The sequence below is a fragment of the Thermobia domestica genome, chromosome 5 (genome assembly GCF_964235325.1).
Source record: "Thermobia domestica chromosome 5, izTheDome1.hap1.1, whole genome shotgun sequence".
Lineage (NCBI taxonomy): Eukaryota > Metazoa > Arthropoda > Insecta > Zygentoma > Lepismatidae > Thermobia > Thermobia domestica.
Window position 1 is genome coordinate 161073326 of NC_137458.1, and position 21762 is coordinate 161095087.

The window sequence follows — 21762 nt, forward strand, 5'->3', positions numbered from 1 at the left end:
ACAGAACAACAAACATGATTATCGTTTTATATATTTTAAGCTTTAAATTCCTCGACAGAATTCGCGACGACAAAATATTTTGAACTGAATAATAACACGAATTTCCTGATTTCAGTCGACATTTAATTTCTTTGTGGATATGATTTTGGTCTGGTAATATTGATCCTAGATATTTGAAAGTATTCACTTTGCCGAAAGTATTATTTGATATTTTAACGCATTCACAATTTGCCGTATTACGATCCCAGTGAACTTCCATGTATTTAGTTTTCTCTGCATTTACTTCTAAACCAATGTCGCTGCAATCGTTTAGTAAGGCCTATATATTTCTTTCTATTGTTCTCCCATCATCCCCTATTAAATTTACATCATTAGCATACGCCATAGCCTGGTAAACACCATTCAGCTCTAGAGCCTGGTTGCTATCTTTAATTTTCCTTATAGCGTACTCTGGAACAATGTTGAATAATAATGGCGATAACGCATCTCCTTGTTTCGGACCATTCTCGATGTTGAAGCTCATGGACAAGAATTTTTCTACTCTGACTTTACTCTGGGATTCATTTAAACACATTTTAATTAATCTAACTAGCTTTTTCGGTATTCCGAATTCTGTAAGAATTGTACAATACTTCCCTCCTATCCGAGTCGTAAACCTTTTTAAAATCAATAAACAGCTGATGTACTAGGTAATATATTCCCATTTCTTTTCGAGTATTTATCGAATAGTAAATATCCGGTCGATAATTGATCGATTTCCCTAAATCCACACTGATAATCTCCAATAATTTCATCTGCGTATGGAATCAATCTTGTTAATATAATGTTAAGAGAAATGCCTCGCTAATTATTACAGTAAGTTTTGTCGCCTTTCCTGTGAATTGAAACAGTGATTGATTCTTTTCACTCTTTTTAAATGTATTCCATAGTTTTTTTAAAAACAAAAAAGTTGAATTCCTGTCCTTAAAAATTCAGAAACCTTTAGGACTGGGTAAACTGTGATGGTGGTTATAAGCCTAGGAAACCATACGATAAGATGAACGGTCTATTACGCATATGATCCATGAACAGAAAATTTGGTACTTTAGCGATTCTAAGCAAGCTTAAGGAACAGTCAGTGCATTATAGAACTCGGAATTTTACCGATTTTGCAGATCCGAAGCACCTGATAGGTAGTAACAGATTATTACGTATGTGATGAATGAATGAAAAAGTTGTTCGAAATATCCATACAATGTATATGAAAGTTAAAACTTAAAAGTTTCAAGAATGTGCAGAATCACCCGAAACCAAGCTCTTGATGTGCAGTCTTTAAGATTATCATATAAATGTATTTCTCTCATGTTTAATTTTATTTTGTTTCAAAAAGAGGTGTGAGATATTTTGAAGTAAAAATACTACATACAATTTTGCTAGTTATTTGTGTATCATTTTTTCAAAAAAATAAAAATACTTACTTTTGTGTATGAGAGGTTAAAAAATTATATATCTATTGGTTAATCCTTAGGAATTCATAATGTAAATTTGTTAAAATTTAAAAAAAAAAAAACTTTTCGATATTCATGGTTTATTTTAGGTTTTATATTATTACCTACATCAACCACTAATTAAATGAGTTTTTGTGCCGTAGAGAAGCGAAACAAAGTCTGCTTTATCAATTTAAAGCAAGATTTTGAAAAAGCCCAAAATTTCCCAAGCAAAAAAGCGAAGCAGAAAAAACCGAGTTTTTTTTTAAACAAGCCGGTTTTTTCCGAGCCCTTGCATCTCTAATATTGAATAAGGCACATTAGACTCATACAAATCACACAATTGTACGCGTATATATACATATATACAGGGAGAGTCATAAGTCACGAAGCGATTTAAAACTCCTCGCGTATCTTCGGAATATGTATTGAAATGCTGGTGTAACATGCATTACATATGGGAGATTACTGTCACTTACATGTGAAAAATAATTTCACGTAAATGTCCGCCATGATGCAGTTGGCACGTATAACCTTTGCCACAATTTGTCATTACACTTCTCAAAGTTGCTGGAGTTATCGCCTGAAATTCCGTGCGGATGTTCTCCTTAAGCTGATGTATTGTTTGAGGTTTATTGACATATACTCATTCTTTGAGGTGGTCCCACTGGTAATAGTCTGATAACGGCAAATCTTTCAGTGACCAAGAAATGTCTGCAGTTCGTGAAATGATTCAATGCCCAAAAATGGTTAGCAGAAGTGAGATTGCGTTCCTAGATGTATGCTCTGGGCTCTTTTTGATGGAACCAAACGTCTGGCAGGGCGCAAAATTTCTTGAATTATCGCTCGGTATCGAACACTGGTAACGGTCACTGCATTGCTATTAGCTTCGTCGAAAAAGTAGAGTCCAATGGTTCTCTGGGACGTAACACCATACCATAGGTACACTTCGCAGGGTATGGTGGACGTTGGTGGATAATCTGTGAGTTCTCGGTACCACAAAACCTGCAATGTTTTTTTTGTTTTGTTTTTGCTTTTATTTAGGCATTCATTCTGGTGGAAGTATGTTTCGTCACTCATAATCAAATTGTCATGAAAATCCATATATATATATATATATATATATATATATATATATATATATATATATATATATATATTCATCATCCTAATATTTAATGTAGTATCATTTTCCTTTAACTATGTTCAGTAACTACGCCATCTTTATTTATTTTTTTAACTGTTTAATTTATTAAGAATTATTTTTTCGTTTTCTACAAAATGAACTCGAATTTCAATGATATGACTTAACTGATGTATTCCTCAGGTTTAGTTAAGTGTTCCTCGCTCTCTCATTGAACGAATTTGCATTATATTTATGCATTTAATATTGCTTAAATTAAATTAATTATTAAATATGAAAATTATAAACAACTAATTTTAATTTTCTGGAAGTAGAGGAATTTAAATAGATGGAAGAAGAAATCAATAATAGCAAACCATTTAAATTCGAGTTCATTTCAAAGAAAAGAGCAAAATAATTTCCCATATAAACTAATTCAACACCACCAACACTAACAAAATATATACTGTTACTATTCTTGAGTTAGAAATCAAATGGGCTACAGCATTAAAAAAAATAAATGAAATCTTTCACTTTTACGTCCCACACTTATGCAGGCTAGGCTAAAGGAGATGGTGATGATGAGTAGGCCTCTAATGAATAAAATGGTGGAATGAAGAAAGTGGGAGGAAAAGGGAGAACCCCGAGAAAGCCCACGCGCACGGCATTAGTCTACCATAAAATCCACTTGGCGCGAGCTGGGATCGAACCATGGACCCCACGCATCAGAAGTGAACGCTTTACCACTGAGCCATCGCAGCCCCAAACATAGCATTACGTTTTATCATTACTTTCATAGGAAATATCTTATCATGGTTGCTAAAAGAAATAGTTTAATTCTCAATTTGTGCATTTCAAGATAAATATAGTTTACTTTTCATCCCCGCCCAAAAAAATAAAAATAAAAATAAAAAAATAAAAAAATGAAAGAATAAAGATATAACTTTGCTGCTAGTAAGATCATTATCAGTCATTCCATTGTAGAAAGTATTGGTAATGCCAAATATATATTTTGTTGAAAGTTTATTCATTCTTCTTTGATAAATTACTTACTTCTGATATTTAATTTGAATTCTAGGCTTATCTGGTTCCTAAATGTCTGTCTTAGTTATCCAAAGAAACATATATTTAAAAAATAGATGACCAAAGGCCGTTTACAATATAATTTATAATCACACGTTCTGTGACTAAAGGAAACAGGAGAAGTAATAATCACCATTTTGAATATAGCTCGAAATACTTCTGCAATAACACTATAATTAGTTTTACTCGTAAAATTGCATATAGTTAACAGTTTCGTAAATTCAAGAATTGCTTTTACGTATTGATCATTACGTTTTCACAAAAGTACATAAATTTCACTATTCATGTATATTTACATGAGTTTTCAAATATACAGGCATCCGTACGGATCCGCTTTATTAATCTGAAAATAATTTAACAACATAAATCCAAGCTTGATCTTTGTTTTCATAATATATGTAGTACATTGAAATGTCATTAAACGTTGTTGCCACTTAATACTTATCTGTTTCATTTCTTCAAAGTTGTAGTTTGCAAAGAACCTAAGCCGTTTGCTAATGGCGCGGTGAGAGGGTTAGGTCGAAGATACAAGGAGGTCATTGAATTTACATGTAATTCCGGATACATATTAAAAGGGCCTAATACAGCAATGTGTGATTCTAATGGACAATGGACTGAATATCCTCAGTGTAAACGTAAGTTGTATTTCTGTCTCTTTTTACAAAATATTTTCGTTTGTAACATACGTATGTACATGAATATACGTGATACTAATCGAGCGATGTATTGTACTAAAGATACTGTCTGCTGGTTCTGCTCAGACGGTCATTCCAACCAAGTTTTTCTCAATTTCACATTCTACCTTTAAACAAACGCCGTGTTTGTTTCATTAGCATCAGTTTAGGTTTCCTTTCGATCCTTTCCTCCAAAATATTTCTTCATCCCACCCCGCATATCATAGGGCAAGTTTCTGAACCAGATAAGCCTATACATTACTTTTAACTAAATTTGAATTTTGAAGAAAGCTAGGTAATTACTGCATTTTAGCAGATTGCATTATGATAATGATTGACGCAATGAAATAATGGCTTGAATGGTCAGAAGACAAAGGTGACAGTATTCTAAAATATCCTATTAGGAAATATATAATTTGAGACTTTGGTATTTAAATAGAACCTGTAATGTTTTTCAGTAATTCATTGAATAGGCGTTCCATATGTAATGCGATCGACCAGTTAGGGAGAATCACAGATCCTGAAAATCATTAAGTTTTGATAGACTAAGACTTCTATCAGTAGGAGAACAATATTCTGTCTACTTAATAAGACACTGTTCTTAAAGAATAACATGTAAAATGTTTATTTCATACATATACAAAGCCACTCCCTTTGAAAACGCTGCACACTACTATCAAGTTGAGGAACGTCGTTTACTTTTGAAGGTCTACTTAAGTTAGCTATGGTTCTTAACTTGCCAGGGTTGTATATGTAAAACAGAATAACAAAACATACTCAGTAAAGTATTCAACTGTGAACTACAAGTTCAGGAAGAGTGGATGCTCGTAATTGTCTGAGTTTTGCAGTTATATTTCCACAAAATTGAAGTGGAATCTTTAACAAACACTTAACTGACACATGCGAGGATCAGAACGTAGCTATCGCAAAGAGATAGTAAATATCGACTTATTCTTTTTCTCGAATCATTAGTATTTAAAGTACCCTTAGAATATTGAATGTTGGCTTCTTTGCACGTAATTCACCGTTAGAAACAATATTATGCGTGACTTTTCTGATTTTCCGTTGCATTACGCAGCTTATTTCAGCGAAGGAGTGGTGTTCCAAATATATACGGATATTACCCTAGTTCATTTTATTCAAAACATTTTAACATTTTTAGTTTAGAAGAGGATGCAGTTGTATCTCTACTTATACCCTCTCCAATCGGTTGCTGCAGAATACTTAAATTTGTTTATTTTACAATGTATTAACTTTATCACCTTTGGAGATCCCTTTTGTTTTTACATATGAGGACCCCTTATTGTGTAGAACTACAGGTTGGAAAGGAAGTTATATTTATCAAGGATAGAGGTTAGGACGGACATTTAATATAGTTTGGATTCCCTTCTGCTTGTCATCAATTGTCATAAGCATGGTTAATATTTCCTTGGATCTGTCTTGATCTGTCTTCTCAGTAACATAATTCTTCTACTGTGTATTGTAGACTGTGTGCTAAGGCAGTGATTAATCCTCTTTCTAGATCCATTTCCTATTGTTTAACCTTCACCAAAAGAGTAATTAACTGCTAGAAATCTACGTTTCCGGTTGAGGTTGCAAGTTAGTTGTTTTGACGTATTCCCGTTCTTTTACTATTCCACACGAAGAGAGGAAACGTGGAAAATAAATCATGTCGCAATTAGTCCCTAGTTAATTTTCTGTTGCATTTTCGACCGATATAATTTTCAAAAGATGTACCATTCTACTTTATGTTGTTGACATATTTTGATTGTTTAGAATTTCTCTAGATGGAGGTACCCCCCTCCCCCACAAACAATTGTTAAACGTGTCAATGGTTATTATTCAAATTCTTTCTGCTATTGTCGTTGCACTTCACTGTTGGTTTCATAATTCATGTACCACCTCAAAACTGCCTTCTTTTCTTCATCAGTCTTGCAGCCATTTTGCTTCACTCATGCCACCTACACAAAAGAAAAAAAGTGAAACCATTATCAGTATGTAATGTAATAACAAAATATCAAACTATAACACTACCAAAAATGTAATGTTTCCATCAATCCATTTGAGAATTATTCACAATTAAACAGTGTATACGTTTTTTAGCCATCCTGTATGTAACCCAATACCAAGAACTGTGAAATAAAAGTGAGGAGTGAAGGAAGTCATTCATGTACACTGTTTTGTCGTTGCACTGGTCTAGTGGCAGCAATTACGATGCAAGAGCAGAAGGCTGTTACAGTACCAGATATACAACAGTGCGTTTACCGGAAGTTCCTGCGTGCTAATAATTCGAGATATACCTTTCCATCACAATAATGGATAATTTTACTGGAAAATCAGCAATGGAGTTTGCACGGGCTTATTACAAATTTTATTTTATTTCTTTTTATTGCTCCATCTCTGTACCGTTACTTAATAGTATATTTATACTCTATAATTGTTCTTTTGTGTATATTATATGTAATATCCGTTACTATTATTTCATTCATACCTGATTTATTCATATTAATTCATTTGAGTTGACTTCTTTCCAGTTTTTGTCTTATTATTTACTATAGAACTATCTCCATATTTCAGTTTTCTTACCCTCAAATTGATTTTAATTTATATTTGCCTATTTCAGTTATTTATATAGCGTTGAGGTACCGGAGACACCATATTTTTTTGATTTCCAATTTATGAATATATATATATATATATATATATATATATATATATATATATATATATATATATATATATATATATATAAACCTTTCTTGTTAACCATATTTATTAATTATTTATTTCAGTTATTTTTGCTACATGATTTTCAGTTATGACTTTTCTTAGTAGTAAAACATTTTTCTTGTTTTCTCTGTGTCGCAGCGAGTAGGAATCTCTGTTTCCCTTTGCTTTATTTTAAAATTTTCAATGACATTCATTGTGTGAATTTTAGGTTCTTTTCGATCCTTCTGTTTCTTCTTCTTCATCATCATTTCATACCTCAGCAAGAAAACACTATTTAGGCAGTTCTAAATGTATGCAGCATATAGTAAATTAATACAAATACATTAAGTGTAAAATTACTAAAAGTAAATAAGAAAATTAAAACGTGGTCAAGTGATGCTATTCAACGTAGTTATAGAGTCCAAACGCATAGGATAAAAGGCATGAACACTTCTCACGCCGTGATACGAATAGCATTCTTCTGCTTTCTAACTTAACTCTGTTACTACCTCCCTTTCTATTAATCCCTCTTTTAGAAACCTATTTTATGATTGCAAAGTTCTGTTTTATATTTTGCTAAATAAATATTAGTGCCATTTCCAACACTGAAACCGTACAGTGTGGATACAGATTTTTGTTTAATATAGGATACAAATAGTGTAGAGGAAATTGATTGGACATACTGACCGTGAATTCAATCAGCAAGTATCGTGCTGTACAAGTTGAGTAAGGGTGTTTCATTATGCGACTGGAACCAAAAATTTTGAATACAATGTGGTAAACTATCATTGTTTTTGTGATTTGAGATTATTCATCAGGAACAACCATACCTGGTCGAAGATATGAATTTTGAAGATTAGTTTTTGAAGTTTTGCTGTTGGGTAAAAGTGTTTTCATTGTTACTGCCACTGTTCTGTACCAGTCAAAGTTAAAATCATCAACTTTTGTCGTCTTATAAGCTCTTTCTTCTATTCAACTATGCTAGGGATAAATCGTTTCTGTAATATTTGAAGCTTATTTTTGGATGATGATCCTCCTGTATTACTATCGAGAAAAATTAAAGCTATTTCATTTTGTTGTTTGAATCTGTTACCTTGTATCTTAATTGAGGAAGATCCTTGCCAAATAGCTCTCTGCAGAATGATGGTAAAATTTAAGTTTTCTTCATTTTTTTGCTGAAGCAAAATATTAATTTAGCTAATCAAGAGATACAGAAACCGAAGAAGAGATTCAGTTATTGTGTTTAACTTAACGTATTTTGAAATAAAAGCATTAATTCAGTAAACCGAATCTAAAGCAAAGATTCAGATAACATTTTTCCATCGAAACTTTTAGTGTGAGATTCAGTTTGCCTTGGTAATTTCGTTCTTCTACCTGTTCTAATAAGTCATAATTAACATACTTGTGTTCAGACTTTCAACAACTTAAAATCCGGACTGCAGTCGTTGGATAGAAAATCTATTTGTGCAGTGATGTATTGCAGAAACTACACGATTACATCTAATGCTTTAGATAATCCCATATATATATATAACATCACTGTAATGTATTAATGAATAAAGAGTAACAAAGAATCTCCACGAATTATTTACAAGAAGATTTGTTTTCTAAAGTAATCACGCGGATTTTCACAACATATCTGTAGACTTTCCATCGAATTTTGTTTCATTACTTCTTGAGATTTTACAATAAAGTATCAATATCTGCACCCGATAGGCAATTTCTGGAAGTACTTGGATTAATAAATATTGTGCTTCGGTTGAGCAAAATAGAAATAGAGGCTATGATAGTTGCAATTCGCTGACTTCGAATGAAAATCGCCGTTTCTTATCATTGGTTGGTTTACATGCTGCTGTCGTTGGCTTGACATATATTTTCAGCTGTCTGTTACGGAAACTTAAAATGTTTATTACAAGACCTTACTGCAGTTGGTTGGCAATGCTGACTTCGACAGCCACACACCAAAAATCAGTTCCGTACTGAAGGATTTTTGGGACACACTTAACGATCTCTGGCATATACGTTATTATGTATTGTATCTGATCTGTTGACATATCAATTTAAGCTATATAGATGAAACAATTAAAATCAAACGAAGCAACTTAATGCGTGAATATTTATATTTCTCAGCTATATTTTTTGTATGTTCTCTGAAATAACTTCATACATTACTATTTGTATATTCATGTTCAAATTATTATTATTATTATTTTACATTTACAGCTGTGGTATGTGGTATACCTCCAACTCCTAATAATGCTGAAGTAAAATCGTATGTGGGTAACTTCAATATAGGGACACAAATATTTCATACTTGCCAAGAAGGTTTCTTTCCTATCGGTGATTTATCTTCACTTTGTCAGTTGAATGGTCAGTGGTCCTACGTTGGAGGAAAGTGCTCTCGTAAGTTACATAAATTATTAATTAAACGTCAAATTTAGTTCTATTTTATTCTGTGTATATTCTAGTTTACAATGAATATACAGTACATCTTCGAATGTATGTAATTAAAAAATTCAAAGAGATTATGAAACAAGAGAAAACAGATCAACAGTTAATGCATTGGATCGTAGCAGCATTACAAACGTTAGTGTACTAATAATTTGTAACTTCTCGTTTTGTGTGTGTTAGGACTAATGTTATAACTAGGCCTACCTTTATGTTAATGCAAATTTTTGAGAAAATAGTGAAACAATTGTAACGTAATCCATTCTCCTCGCTGTATAAGAGAATCAATGCCCTTTTAACGTAAGCTAGGTTAATTAGAAGACACTTACAAAGATTTATATTTCTGATTTTATTTTGATTTGATTTGTCAAACACACATAAATTATCATATACATAAATCTGAGTAAAAATAATGCTCATTCTTTATTGTTCTTTTTTCTAAACTACTAACCCGAGGCTTTGTTCATACCCCGGGAAACAAATTCTGGAGTTTGCGCTTAGATAGTACCTATACGACACTTTTCATGAAGGAGTACAATAAAATTATATATATATATATATATATATATATATATATATATATATATAATAAACAAATTCATATTAACCCTATTCACAATGTATTACAAAATAAATTACGTTTAACATATTTTAATGTTTCAACAGGAGTTTCATGCGGAAGGCCACCCGGAATAAATGGAGCCATCATTCTGGGAACATCTTACATGTACCAGGATCGTGTTGCATATACTTGTCCTTCAGGTAAATTAGAACTGCTTTCGTTATAATGCATGACAAGATTTTTCTTCAATGTATTATTTTTCGCGATTGTATACTTTTGAAGTTACCTCTGAGTGGCTCGGCATTGGATAGTTGAATTATTTAGTAAGGGAGCCATTTGTGAGTGTTGACAACTCCCATACACTCAAACATTAAAGATGAATGTCGCAAAGCCTAATATATGTGGTGGTTTGATTAGTATATTTGAAATACCTACGCAAGAGAATTGTAAAAATAATCTTCGCTTACTATTGTTTGTACTGAACTTCATCTCTAGATTTTACCAGATATCCACAATGTTCAACGCAAGGGTGAACTTCGCCATCCCTCTTACAATACTAAATTACATTCTCTTCAAAAGCATGGATGCCACGTTTCGTTATCTGTTCCTTTTGATGAAAGAATCTTCAAACAAACCAAAGCAAAACACTCCATAATAGTACCTTGGTATATATTGACATGACAACACTTATTTGACTTAGACATTGTAAAATATTTCTTGCACTGCACATGTGAATGGAAATTGAACTTGCAGTCGAAAGCAATCAGTAAGTGCCTACAGAACATACCAACAGAAATGAATTACAGGCATATTCTTTCATTTATTTTCAAAGTTGCCAAACAACTTGAAGAACTATATATATATGCTATTTGTATTCTTTTAGTTAAGAACATACCATTTTCCGCTCACAACCTCTTAAAAGTATAACATTTTGAACGAATACGTTCTCAAGGGACTGAAATGTCATTTCTACTTTGAAAATAACGGACTGTATTATCTCCATTCCAGATATTATTTTAAAGCATATTGTTACAATATTCCTAATTTTGTAGTAGAAGTAAAAAGCAGTAAAGTACTACAAACGAATATGGTAACATCGATACCCAACAAAATACAGATGATGACTCCAGAGTGATATTTATTTTATTTTATTTTTTATTTTTATATTATTATTATTTGTCAAAATATAGACTAGATAAGCTTGTGAAAGAGATACTGTTGGAATAAGGCAGTCTATAGTTTGAGCAAAATATAAGGAACGTTATCTAATTTTGGTTGTTTGCGATAGAAAATATATCCAAAATGTATGGATGGGTTCCATTTGTAATCCATTGGATATTTAATGATTAAAGAATTGATATCAATTGAAAGAAAGGACGACTAATATGAGCTAATATCTGTACGTGAATTTCATGTTCTTTTCATCCATTTGCGTCTATAGTTGTTTATAATATTTTTCTTTTATTGTATCACAATTGTTTCCTTGTGTTTATCCGTAGGTTTTCCTATCCATCTCAAAATTAGACTTTTGTCTATTGTAATCTTTATTTTTTCTTTGATTTGAATTGGTCGTTTATTAAAATTTAGAAGTGCGCAATGTATTTGATATTGAGTGATGGAATTTCTGATTCTTAATATTTACGATTTATTTTCCGAGCTGCGTTTCTAGTTTTGTGTATATACAAGTAAATTCGTTTCTCTCCGTTCCTTTTTACTACGCCTCTATATATTCTAAAAATATCTTTTTAAAGGAATATTATTGAGAACTCCTTTCAAAATATTCAATGCTTTCTTTAAGCATATTCTTTTGCTTTATCAGTGCCATTAATTGTTTTACATGAATAGAATAAGCTGCGCTATGCTTTAGAATACAGGTATAAGAGCGTGATGTATCATAACACGGAATGTTAATACAAACAAAATTTCACAGTTGAGTAAATTTATACGATAGTCTTCCTAATATTGTAGTAGTATGATTAATACATGAATCCCAGTTTAAATATTTGTCAGTTATGCATAAAGACATATCTTATATAGTCTTCAGTAACAATAGCATAGAATTTGTATAATAATAATAATAATAATAATAATAATAATAATAATAATAATAATAATAATAATAATAATAATAATAATAATAATAATAATAATAATAATGTAGTTTTAATGTCTTGTTAGAGGTTGCCGAATGAAAGTCAATGATAACATTATTTATGTGGTTTTGCTTCCATTTAATACTACTAGATGGTCAAGGTGATTAATCCACAAACTTTTGTTTCAGTTGTAATTCATCTGTTTTGATTGTTATGATTTACCTATAACTGTAAGTAATAATCTTCAGCAAATGATTGTATCTTTTCATTAGTTTTTAAGTAACAAAACACTCATTTTGTTTTCTTTTATTTCCTTCCTACTTTTTTTAAACTTCTGATATGAAAATTCTTTTTGTTTTCTTTTCTAGGAAAACGAGCAAAAGGCCATCCTGTTATTGTATGTATGTCAAATGGGCAGTGGAGTAGTAAACCAGAGTGCGAGGACATCTGCTCTAAGAAGTGTCTGAATGGAGGAATTTGTGTCCATTCTAATGTTTGCAATTGTCCTTTTGGATACACGGGAGATAGGTGTCAAAACGGTATGACAGACAATAGATTTATCTTAATATGAATGCTTTAATACATATAAATTTAATACTTAAAATGCACTGAAAGATCCTTTTATTCTAGCTTTCCTTTAAGTCATCTTACTTTTACTTCTGTAATATAGTGTTGTTCTGCTACTAAGCCTTTTTTAGAGTTAGCTGAGGTCGGCTTTTCGGATCGCTGTCCTCCACCTGTTTCTATTTTCTGCCATATCAGTTGTGTCATATCAAATATTCTGTCTTGGTTTTTGTTACTTCTAAGCCTTTTACTCTCCAGGCATCTAATTTCTCTTGTAGTGCTACTGCTACTCACCAGCATGATGTCATCCGCAAATAGCATGTTTCAAGGTGCTAACTCTTTGATATCCTTTGTAAGTAAGTCCATCACAATTGCAAAAAGTTGTGAGCTAAATTCCCACTTTAACTCTGAACTGTTCTGTTATTCCGTACGCGCTCTTCACTCCTGTCCTACATCCATTATACGTACTTTAATTATACAGATGTATATGTTTGGAACACAATTCTTCTTCAGTGGCCATCAAATAAGATCCTGTGACACTCTATCATACGCTTTCTCTAGGTCGATGAAAAGTATATGAAGGTCCTTCTGGTATTCTCTCTAGTTTTCCATCAGCATCCTAAGTGCAAATATTGCAGCTGTTGTCAATCATTCTGGCATGAAACCAAATTAGTTCTCTGTTATTTCGGTCTCTTCCCTCAATCGTGTTTCTATCACTCTCAGGGCTTCATTCCATGGCTCGTAAGTTTTATTCCTCTGTAATATAGTATAAGTTATAAAGGAATAATGTGAGAATAGGTGATGCTACCAGACTGTCAATATTTTCTTTCGTAGCGTTCTTTGAAAGTCATGAATTCACTAATTTTTCCTTATTTCAATAAAACAATTAATGTTCCTGAAGGTAACACGACGGTTCAGTGATAGATTTCTAACCTTTGGCGCGAGGGAACCGTGGTTTGATCCCAGGCCATATGAGTTTGTAGTAGATAAGATAAAATGCGTAAATTTTAGAGGATTTTTCCTGTTTCCTTTCATATTCTCATAGAGTCTACATACATTATTTCATAAACCTTCACTTTCGTTTATCGTCTGTCTTGTTCAATTAATTTTACTGCACTCAGATTCTAAGTGGGAGGAGATAACTAAATTTAATTGGTATTCCAAAGCCAGTGGTTCCAAAAAAATTAACTGTTTCTAACCTATTATTTAAAATAAGAATAACGATTTTTCACAACTACAGCTCAATCAAAATGTTAGTAGAGTAGGTCGTTTGTTTTGTGGTTAACTGGTTCATATGGAGCAGTATTGCTTCAGTGTTCTCCTCTATATGTATATTTTTGGAGTTTTATGCGCAGCTATGTGCACCTACTAAGCTCGAATTCGGAACGGTGTACACTGAAATCATACACATCAACTATTCGATTTGCAGGAGTTCTACAAAAGTCACGTGTCAATGAGCTACGATTGAACATGATCTCTCGCATTTAAGAAAAGTGCTTTATTTTTGATACACTGTTAATGACACCTGATTTCCTATATCATAATGCTTCGGATTTTCCTTCTTCTACTTTTGAAATAAACTCACTTTTGTGGGTAAGGAATCTCTAATTTCCGATCCGGGCTCACACTCTATTAAAACGCCAAAACTTGTCTGAGAAAGATCGAAGACCAACTTGTTTCAGAGAACGTGGAAAAGATAGGTATTGCGATTCCTGCAGTACAATATATTGTAATTTAAAAAAAGTGATACTAGTGCTAATGCAAAATCCAACTGTTCAAGTGCTGTTAAGGATATGCATGTTTTTATTATTAATAAAGATACTATTTACACATCTGTATAGATTAAGGATATACAGAAACGACAAAACGGCACATTATTAGTAGAAAATAATCATGTTAAACAAACGGAGAAGCTGCTCAACTTAGAAAGCACTGAAAATGATTTCGCGCTTCAGTAGAATTTCAACAGCACCTACCGAGTATTATTCGGGTAGTAATTTTATAATTTATCCGACGAGAAAATTAAATATGAACTATCAGACCAACGAACTGAAAGTAAGAAGCCAGGTAACTGCTTCCAACTCAGTCATTGATTCTTACTTTCAGTACCTTCATTTCTGGAATTCGTGAAGGTTGGTTATCGCCTTAATGTCTACCCTACAAACCTCGCATTTTTAATGCTTTAAATGTTAACATTATGGAGACACCAGTAATTCGTGTAGTGAAAAGACTACTTGTTTGTGCTAATTGGGCTAGGAGAGCCATGTTGCAGAGCCCTGTATAATTAACAAATCCTATTGAGTTAAATGTAAGGGTAATCATTTTATTTACCCAAGAACTGTCCAGCGTTTCAACGAGAGAAGTGTGTCCGAGAAAGCATGGTTGTTGAAAATATTTCCGCTGCCGATACAAGGCATTACCTGAAGTAGAGCACTCCAACTCAATTCCTGTTCCAGTTGTCTCTCGCTACTACTTCTCGGAAATCTGATACCCCCCCCCCACACACACACACATAAAAAAAATGAGCGTATTGCATTTTAGAGTCCTGACCTGAAAATATCTGTCATTGCTTTATCTAGTGAACCTCCCAAACATTACGAGTTTTCCGTGCTGGTGGTTTCTAGTTAATACCACCCAGAGGCGCACTTATACGGAGATTTTTTTTATAATATACTTGTGTATTGTCAGCATAGGGACATATTCACTAGGAAATGAAACGAAATGAAATCTTTGAGTTTTACGTCCCGTGGTGATGCCGGTTAGGCTAAAGGAGACGGTGATGATGAGTAATGAATGAAATGGTGGAATGAAGAAATTGAGAGGAAACGGAAGAACCTCGAGGAAACCCACGCACACGGTATTTGTCCACCACAAAGTTCACTTGGCGAGGGCTGGAATCGAACCCGGAACCCCAAGCACCAGAGGTGAACGCTCTACCACTGGGCCACCGCGGCCCCACATATTCACTAGGGTATCTATATTTCCGACTTTAGACATCCCAACAAAAATTTCTGGCTGCACACCTAATTACCATCTTATCGTCACCTACTTACATTGATTGCACCGAACTGAGCCAGCATATACTTTGTTATCTTAACGATCCTATATTTATCTTCTCTGTTAAATGAAACAAAAATCTCGAACAGTCTGCAGGCTACCTTCAATTTCGATGACATGTACTATCGTGGAAGATTAACTGATGGATAATCAGTGATGGTAATTGGCTTACAAAACAAGGTTCTCCTTTAACGTTGATACTTGCAGTGTGATGATTTTTCAGAGAAACATTAACATTTTGTGAAGAAGACGTAATAATTATACTATAATATAGCATTTTGGTTAGTTTGTTTTTGTGTACCTGCAGTGTCAAATTTTAAGTTTCAACTTATCCCTTCACTTCGACTCTTTTAATTTCTTATTTTCGGTTGCCCTTTTAATTACATGGATAAAATATGACACAGTACATTTACTGTATTGGCTTATTGGGCCTATTGAAATAGAAAACATCCAAACAATTTATATAAGGGGTTGGACAAAAATCTAAAACGTTTGCAGACGAGTGAAAATCATACCTAGTATGGTGTGGGGTCTCCTTTTGTGTCCAGAACAGCATGGATCCGACGTGGAATGGACGTATACAACTCCTGAATCGTGGTGTGTGGAATTTTGTACCATTGTACCATTTTGTACCGTTGGTGTTCTCCATACGTAAACACGACCGATTGTTGGAAACAAGGTGAAGGTCGATTCATCGGACCACATTACGTGTTTCCACTGCTCATGAGTCCACGCCTTATGGTCCTTGCACCACTGGATACGCCTTTTCGCATTTACTGCTGTGACCAGAGGTTTGGCGATAGCGGCCCTGCCATGAATTTTCATTTTATGAAGTTCCCGTCACACTGCTTTGATGAAACCGGGTTCTGTAGGCCGGAATTGAGTTCAGACTTAATTTTCATTGCAGTGGTCTTCTTTTCAGCTGCTACAATCCGATTTAATGCCCTCCGATCCCTATCTGACAGGATTGTATTTCGACCATTGTTATGCTTTGCAGATGTCGTTTGCCCATGAATTGTGTATGCGCTCGTGACATTGGACACAGTGCCTTTCGATACCCCACAATGTTCGCCACTGTTGCCACTGAAGCTCCAACCAGACGAGCACCAACGATCATGCCTCTTTGGAAGTCTGTCAGGTCGCCCATTTTACCGACCACTTTCACACCACGACACTCACAGGTGAACTGGTTACTGCTGACGGAAGAGGAAGGTCCACATGTACATTGAAAATGAAAAACGATCGGCAATTGCAACACGTGTTGTTCAGTGAAGGGCCATACTTACGTGTCCTGTATGAAGTGTTTTTTAGATTTTTTGTCTATTCCCTGTATATTTGATCACTGATGGATAGTTTCGGCGATATAAGGTGCCGAAAGCGTAGAAAAATGAACTTCAGAAGGTTGTAATTCAAAAACGACGCAACGTAGAGAGTGTGCTTTAGACCATGACACTCGAAATCATACCTGCTTGATTGAAAAATGCATGTTTCAAATCTCCGCAAATTGTCTGCGAGGTATTCCCCAAAGGAATGTAGGGATTCCCTTTAACTTGGCAAGTAATCCCTACGTATTATATATATATATAATATGTGTGTTATCAAACTACAAATCTTGAGCTTCACCTATTAATTTTATGTTAAATTCATTATAATAATATTTTTTAAAAGAAAGAATGTCAATTAAAGATATAATTACAAAATGGAAAATGAAATATTTGTTGACAATTTCATGTACTTTGAAGTAGTATCTTACTAAAATTATGAACCACCTAAATACTTTTGCACTTATTTAATATTTTATAAACGTTTGCTATCTACTACACATACGTATGTCTGTTAGACCAGGGGCGTCATTTAGGGGGGGGGGCAGGAGGGGGCAATTGCCCCCCCCCCAAGAGTTTGAGGAACACATATACATTAATTAATTGTATACTAATATACTAGTACAAAACATGAAAGTCTTTTGTCGGTGGTGCTCTGGCCCCCCCCAAGCGAAGTCTGAAATGACGCCCCTGTGTTAGACCTTCTGCTTTCAGCTTTTCGGAAGAATGTTACTTTTCTGACTAATTTTTTTATTTTTTCCATTTAACAAATCTTAATGGCTACAAAGATTTCTGTAGAACTGTTGAGCAGAATTGTTTTTGTAACTATAACAAAATTAATTACTTGCCTGTTTTTAGACTATGTTACTCTTTTTTCTTGCATTATTTTCTTTTCCTCGTGTTGTTAGAGTGCCAGCTTGAAAGAGCAGAATTATCAGCCATGCAAGACCAATGCATATTCTTCTTATTCATGTAATTCATTGTTTGTAGCTGACTGCATTTTACCCTGTTTGAATGGTGGCACGTGTACGGCACCATTGCAATGCAAATGTACGCCCAATTACACCGGCATGAGCTGCGAATTTCGTAAGTAAAAAGGAAGTTCTTACTATGATTAAATGTATTATTCTGTCAATGAATATTACGTTGCTAGAATTTTTCGTGTTCTTGAACATGTTAAACATTTAGCCTTAATTAGTTTTTTTTTTAAAAATAATAAGTAACAAACTAATTAGGTATGATGCATATTCAATGAAGTATTAGAATGATGAAACAAACAAACTGTGCCACAATCAGAAGTAAAAGTGGATCTGAAAAGGTATGGGGACGGTTGATGTCACGCCGTCCCACATACCTATCTTGGCCCATTGTAATTTTTTAGAAAGTGAGGACGCCATGTATATTTTTTGAAAGTGGGGTAACGACGTCCACCCGCGTTCCACTTCACTTTTACCTTTGGTTGCAATGTATAACCTATTCCATGCTAAGTTAACTTTCATAATGCAATGATTCAAACTATCCATTTTCTTTTCACAATTGTTTTTTAAATGTTCTTCTGTTGCTTTTAGCTCTATTACTACAGTAGTATAAATGTTTTAGCTTGAGTTCAATACAATATTCTTTCTTTAACTCTTGCAAGTTTATGATATAGCTTTTAATTGATAAGAGAACAAGGTTATTTTTTAAAGATGAACATGTAAAAGCTTAAACATTCTAATTATGACCTTTGATTAGCACTAATTGCCTTTTACAATGACTTGTGCTGAATTTACATGGTAATACATTGATATGAAATGTATTAATTTTTCAGCTGTATGTGAGCCTCGTTGTAAAAATGGTGGTTACTGCGTTGCACCAAACATATGCCGATGTCTGCCAGGTTTCCTTCCACCTTGGTGCGAAGAAGGGTAAGATATTATAGCATTTATGGCACCATCAATGATATTTCATTGATAAAAAGTATTTGATTAAATATCACAGAATTACTTAAATTACAGTGTCAGTTAATACATATATTTGAGCCGTTGTACCATATATACCTTCATAAAAGTAAATATTGGAACGAAACAATGTTTACAGATTAACAATTCTTCCATCATTACTTTGTATTAAGACATTCTTTTATTTTGTGATATTAAAATTAATTACGTCAAAGGTTCAAAAGAACAGATGACGAAAAGACCTTTTTTTGAGCCGAGGATTAAGACATTCTTTTATTTTGTGATATTAAAAACTAAAGTATATATATTTATTTTCCATACTTTCATATTCTATTTCGAATTTGAGAAAATAGAATTGTTTATTTTCACTTGTGAAAGTCTTCCGTATATAATATTTGTTTTTAACTTTCACTATTTTTACCAGAATGTTTTTCGAACCTTTATTTAAAATATTTCACTTTTACTTGTTTATTTTTTGGTTTCCCCAAAAGATTAAAAAAAATCAGTTTTTAATATCACAAAATAAAAGAATGTCTGAGTATATAGGTGTAACGATGGAAAATATTACAATAACGTAATTGGTGATTTTTTTTCCTTCACATTATACCATGAGTAGAGACTTGGAGTTTTATTGTATATGTATGAATAGACTATGTACAGTCCATTAGTAGAGTAGTTTATTTGATGCTTCTTTCATGTTTATCGCAACAACTATGTAGGATTAAGAAACTCTAATATTCTTATTTGTAGTTTCATTAGTCATTTTACAATTTACATTTGCCTAAGTAATCAAAGATTTGGATAAGTATCTTTGTTTAGCTTTCCTGTAATGTATGGAAAATGCAGTTCTCTTATATTTTGTTCATTATGTGCTAATTCAAATTAAAATCTTCAATTACGTTGTATGTTGCTTTCAAATATATTATACTACTGTCCATTCCAACTTCAGTGCACTTTAATGTTTTTTTTTTCTAAATTTAAAACATATCAAGATAGTAAGAGAAAGCTAAATCACAGAGTAAAGAACCAAAAGAGTCCACACATGTTTATTCACGTCCTTGTAGTAGTTATTAGTGCATCATGCAGACGGTGCATTGCCATTTGATCTCTTTATGTTAGAAACAATTTAAAGATTGCAATTTTGCTGCGAAGGAAGCCAAAAGTTTTGTAATATTTGGTTCTTTTAACTAATGTTTATTAAAAGTAAGACTACATACATATTTTAGCATAAATTCTTTTGGAAAAATAGGTTAAATCTACAATAGATTATTAAAATTAGTAAAAAGGAATTGTTTTTAGTATCTCATTATTAATTCAATATTTTAAAAAAGAAATGTGAGTTAATCTTTAAAATGACACGGTAGGTATGGAAAAAAACTGGTAAATGTTGATGGAAATCTCTGAATAGTCACGCTCGAGAGTGATTTAATTTCATAATCTAACTTTTAACACTAACATTTAAAGATTTAAAGTAATTGACCAATTGGAAGTAGAATGTTATTTGACTAAAAATAGTTAATTTGTTTTCAAGTTTAGAAAAATGTACTAAAGCCAGAATATTCACTCAATATTTTTTAGAGAATCAAAGTTCAGCAGAGGCAATTTGCTTTCCAATATGTGCGTAAACAAGATAATATAGATTCGAACAGCGTCAACTATACTGTAAAGCACATTGAGAAATTGAATATTCTCAGTGTAATGTCTGTCAAATTGTTTTGTGGACTACGAAAGTAGGTGAAATTCATGTTATACTATATACCTTTAAAATAATAATTCTTCGTGCGGCTAGTTTTACATTGCCTATGGAATAGTTGTATAACCAATGAACTTTGTTTAGTTTTCAATGAGATAATTTCTTTTTCTTTTTCTCTTTTCTTTTCTAGTGCAAGAGTAAATGGTGATGAAAACACCTGACATTGATATTTAAAATGAAAACGAACGTCTGAAAAAAATGTAAATCATTACCTTTGAGTCAGTTGTAAAGAAATGTGTAACGCAATTTCACATTTTCTTGAATAAAAATGGAAGTTTATCCAAAAAGCTTTACTTTGTTTTCTCTTAATCCATTTTATCCAAACTTTAGTAATATTTTGTGGCAGTGTAATATAGCTTGAAATTCAATAAAGGTTTTGTTTAATTCAAATGTGATTTAGTCCTGTTATTCCTGCTAATGTGATTTACCACTATTATCTTATCTATTCATCTTAAACACAACGAATTTCGTTAGAAGATTGACGAAGCTATTCTTTTTAAATAAGATTAGTAATGATGGATATGCATGATATTGAATTTTAAGATAAAGAACAACTTGTGAAAGAGAAGATGACAAACACGAGCAAAAGAATTACAATAGAAAAGTGGAAAGTATACAATAAACTATAGAGAAAAAAATAAGGAAATCTCAATAAGATTTGCAACAAAGTAATCTAGTATTGAAAGGTTTCTTAGAATGTTAGGTGAGAATATAGAGGAGAATTATGAAGCAAAGTATATGTCTTTATGCTCAGATAATGTTAAAGACCATGGTAATAGTACGAGATGGATTTTGGATAAACAATTGAAAGAGAAGGTGATGAAACTAGAATTTGTAGATGATAACGGGAAATATTTCTACATCGAATATATTCACGTAGTGATATATCTTTAAACTGTCCATTGCAATTGCTAGGAAAAGCCGAAACCGACCGGCCATTTTAGCAAAATATATAAGGTTCGATAAAT

The 21762-nt window shown here is 32.8% G+C and overlaps 1 protein-coding gene across 4 annotated transcripts in view; it reads left to right on the forward strand.

The window, feature by feature from the left end:
• The window catches only part of LOC145686217 (sushi, von Willebrand factor type A, EGF and pentraxin domain-containing protein 1-like), a 290964-nt gene extending 269823 nt beyond the window's left edge, over window positions 1–21141 (forward strand). The window contains exons 37-43 of one of the 4 annotated variants that reach the window (XM_081759274.1): window positions 4137–4307; window positions 9279–9458; window positions 10170–10265; window positions 12527–12697; window positions 18092–18187; window positions 18912–19008; window positions 20925–21141. In XM_081759274.1, the coding sequence (XP_081615400.1) occupies window positions 4137–4307; window positions 9279–9458; window positions 10170–10265; window positions 12527–12697; window positions 18092–18187; window positions 18912–19008; window positions 20925–20955 (842 nt within the window). In that variant the 3' untranslated portion in view covers window positions 20956–21141. Of the gene's footprint in view, window positions 1–4136; window positions 4308–9278; window positions 9459–10169; window positions 10266–12526; window positions 12698–18009; window positions 18188–18911; window positions 19009–20924 lie in introns of those variants that run through there. The other 3 variants (XM_081759275.1, XM_081759277.1, XM_081759276.1) reach the window with 3 other exon arrangements.
• Window positions 21142–21762: the final 621 nt, after the last annotated feature.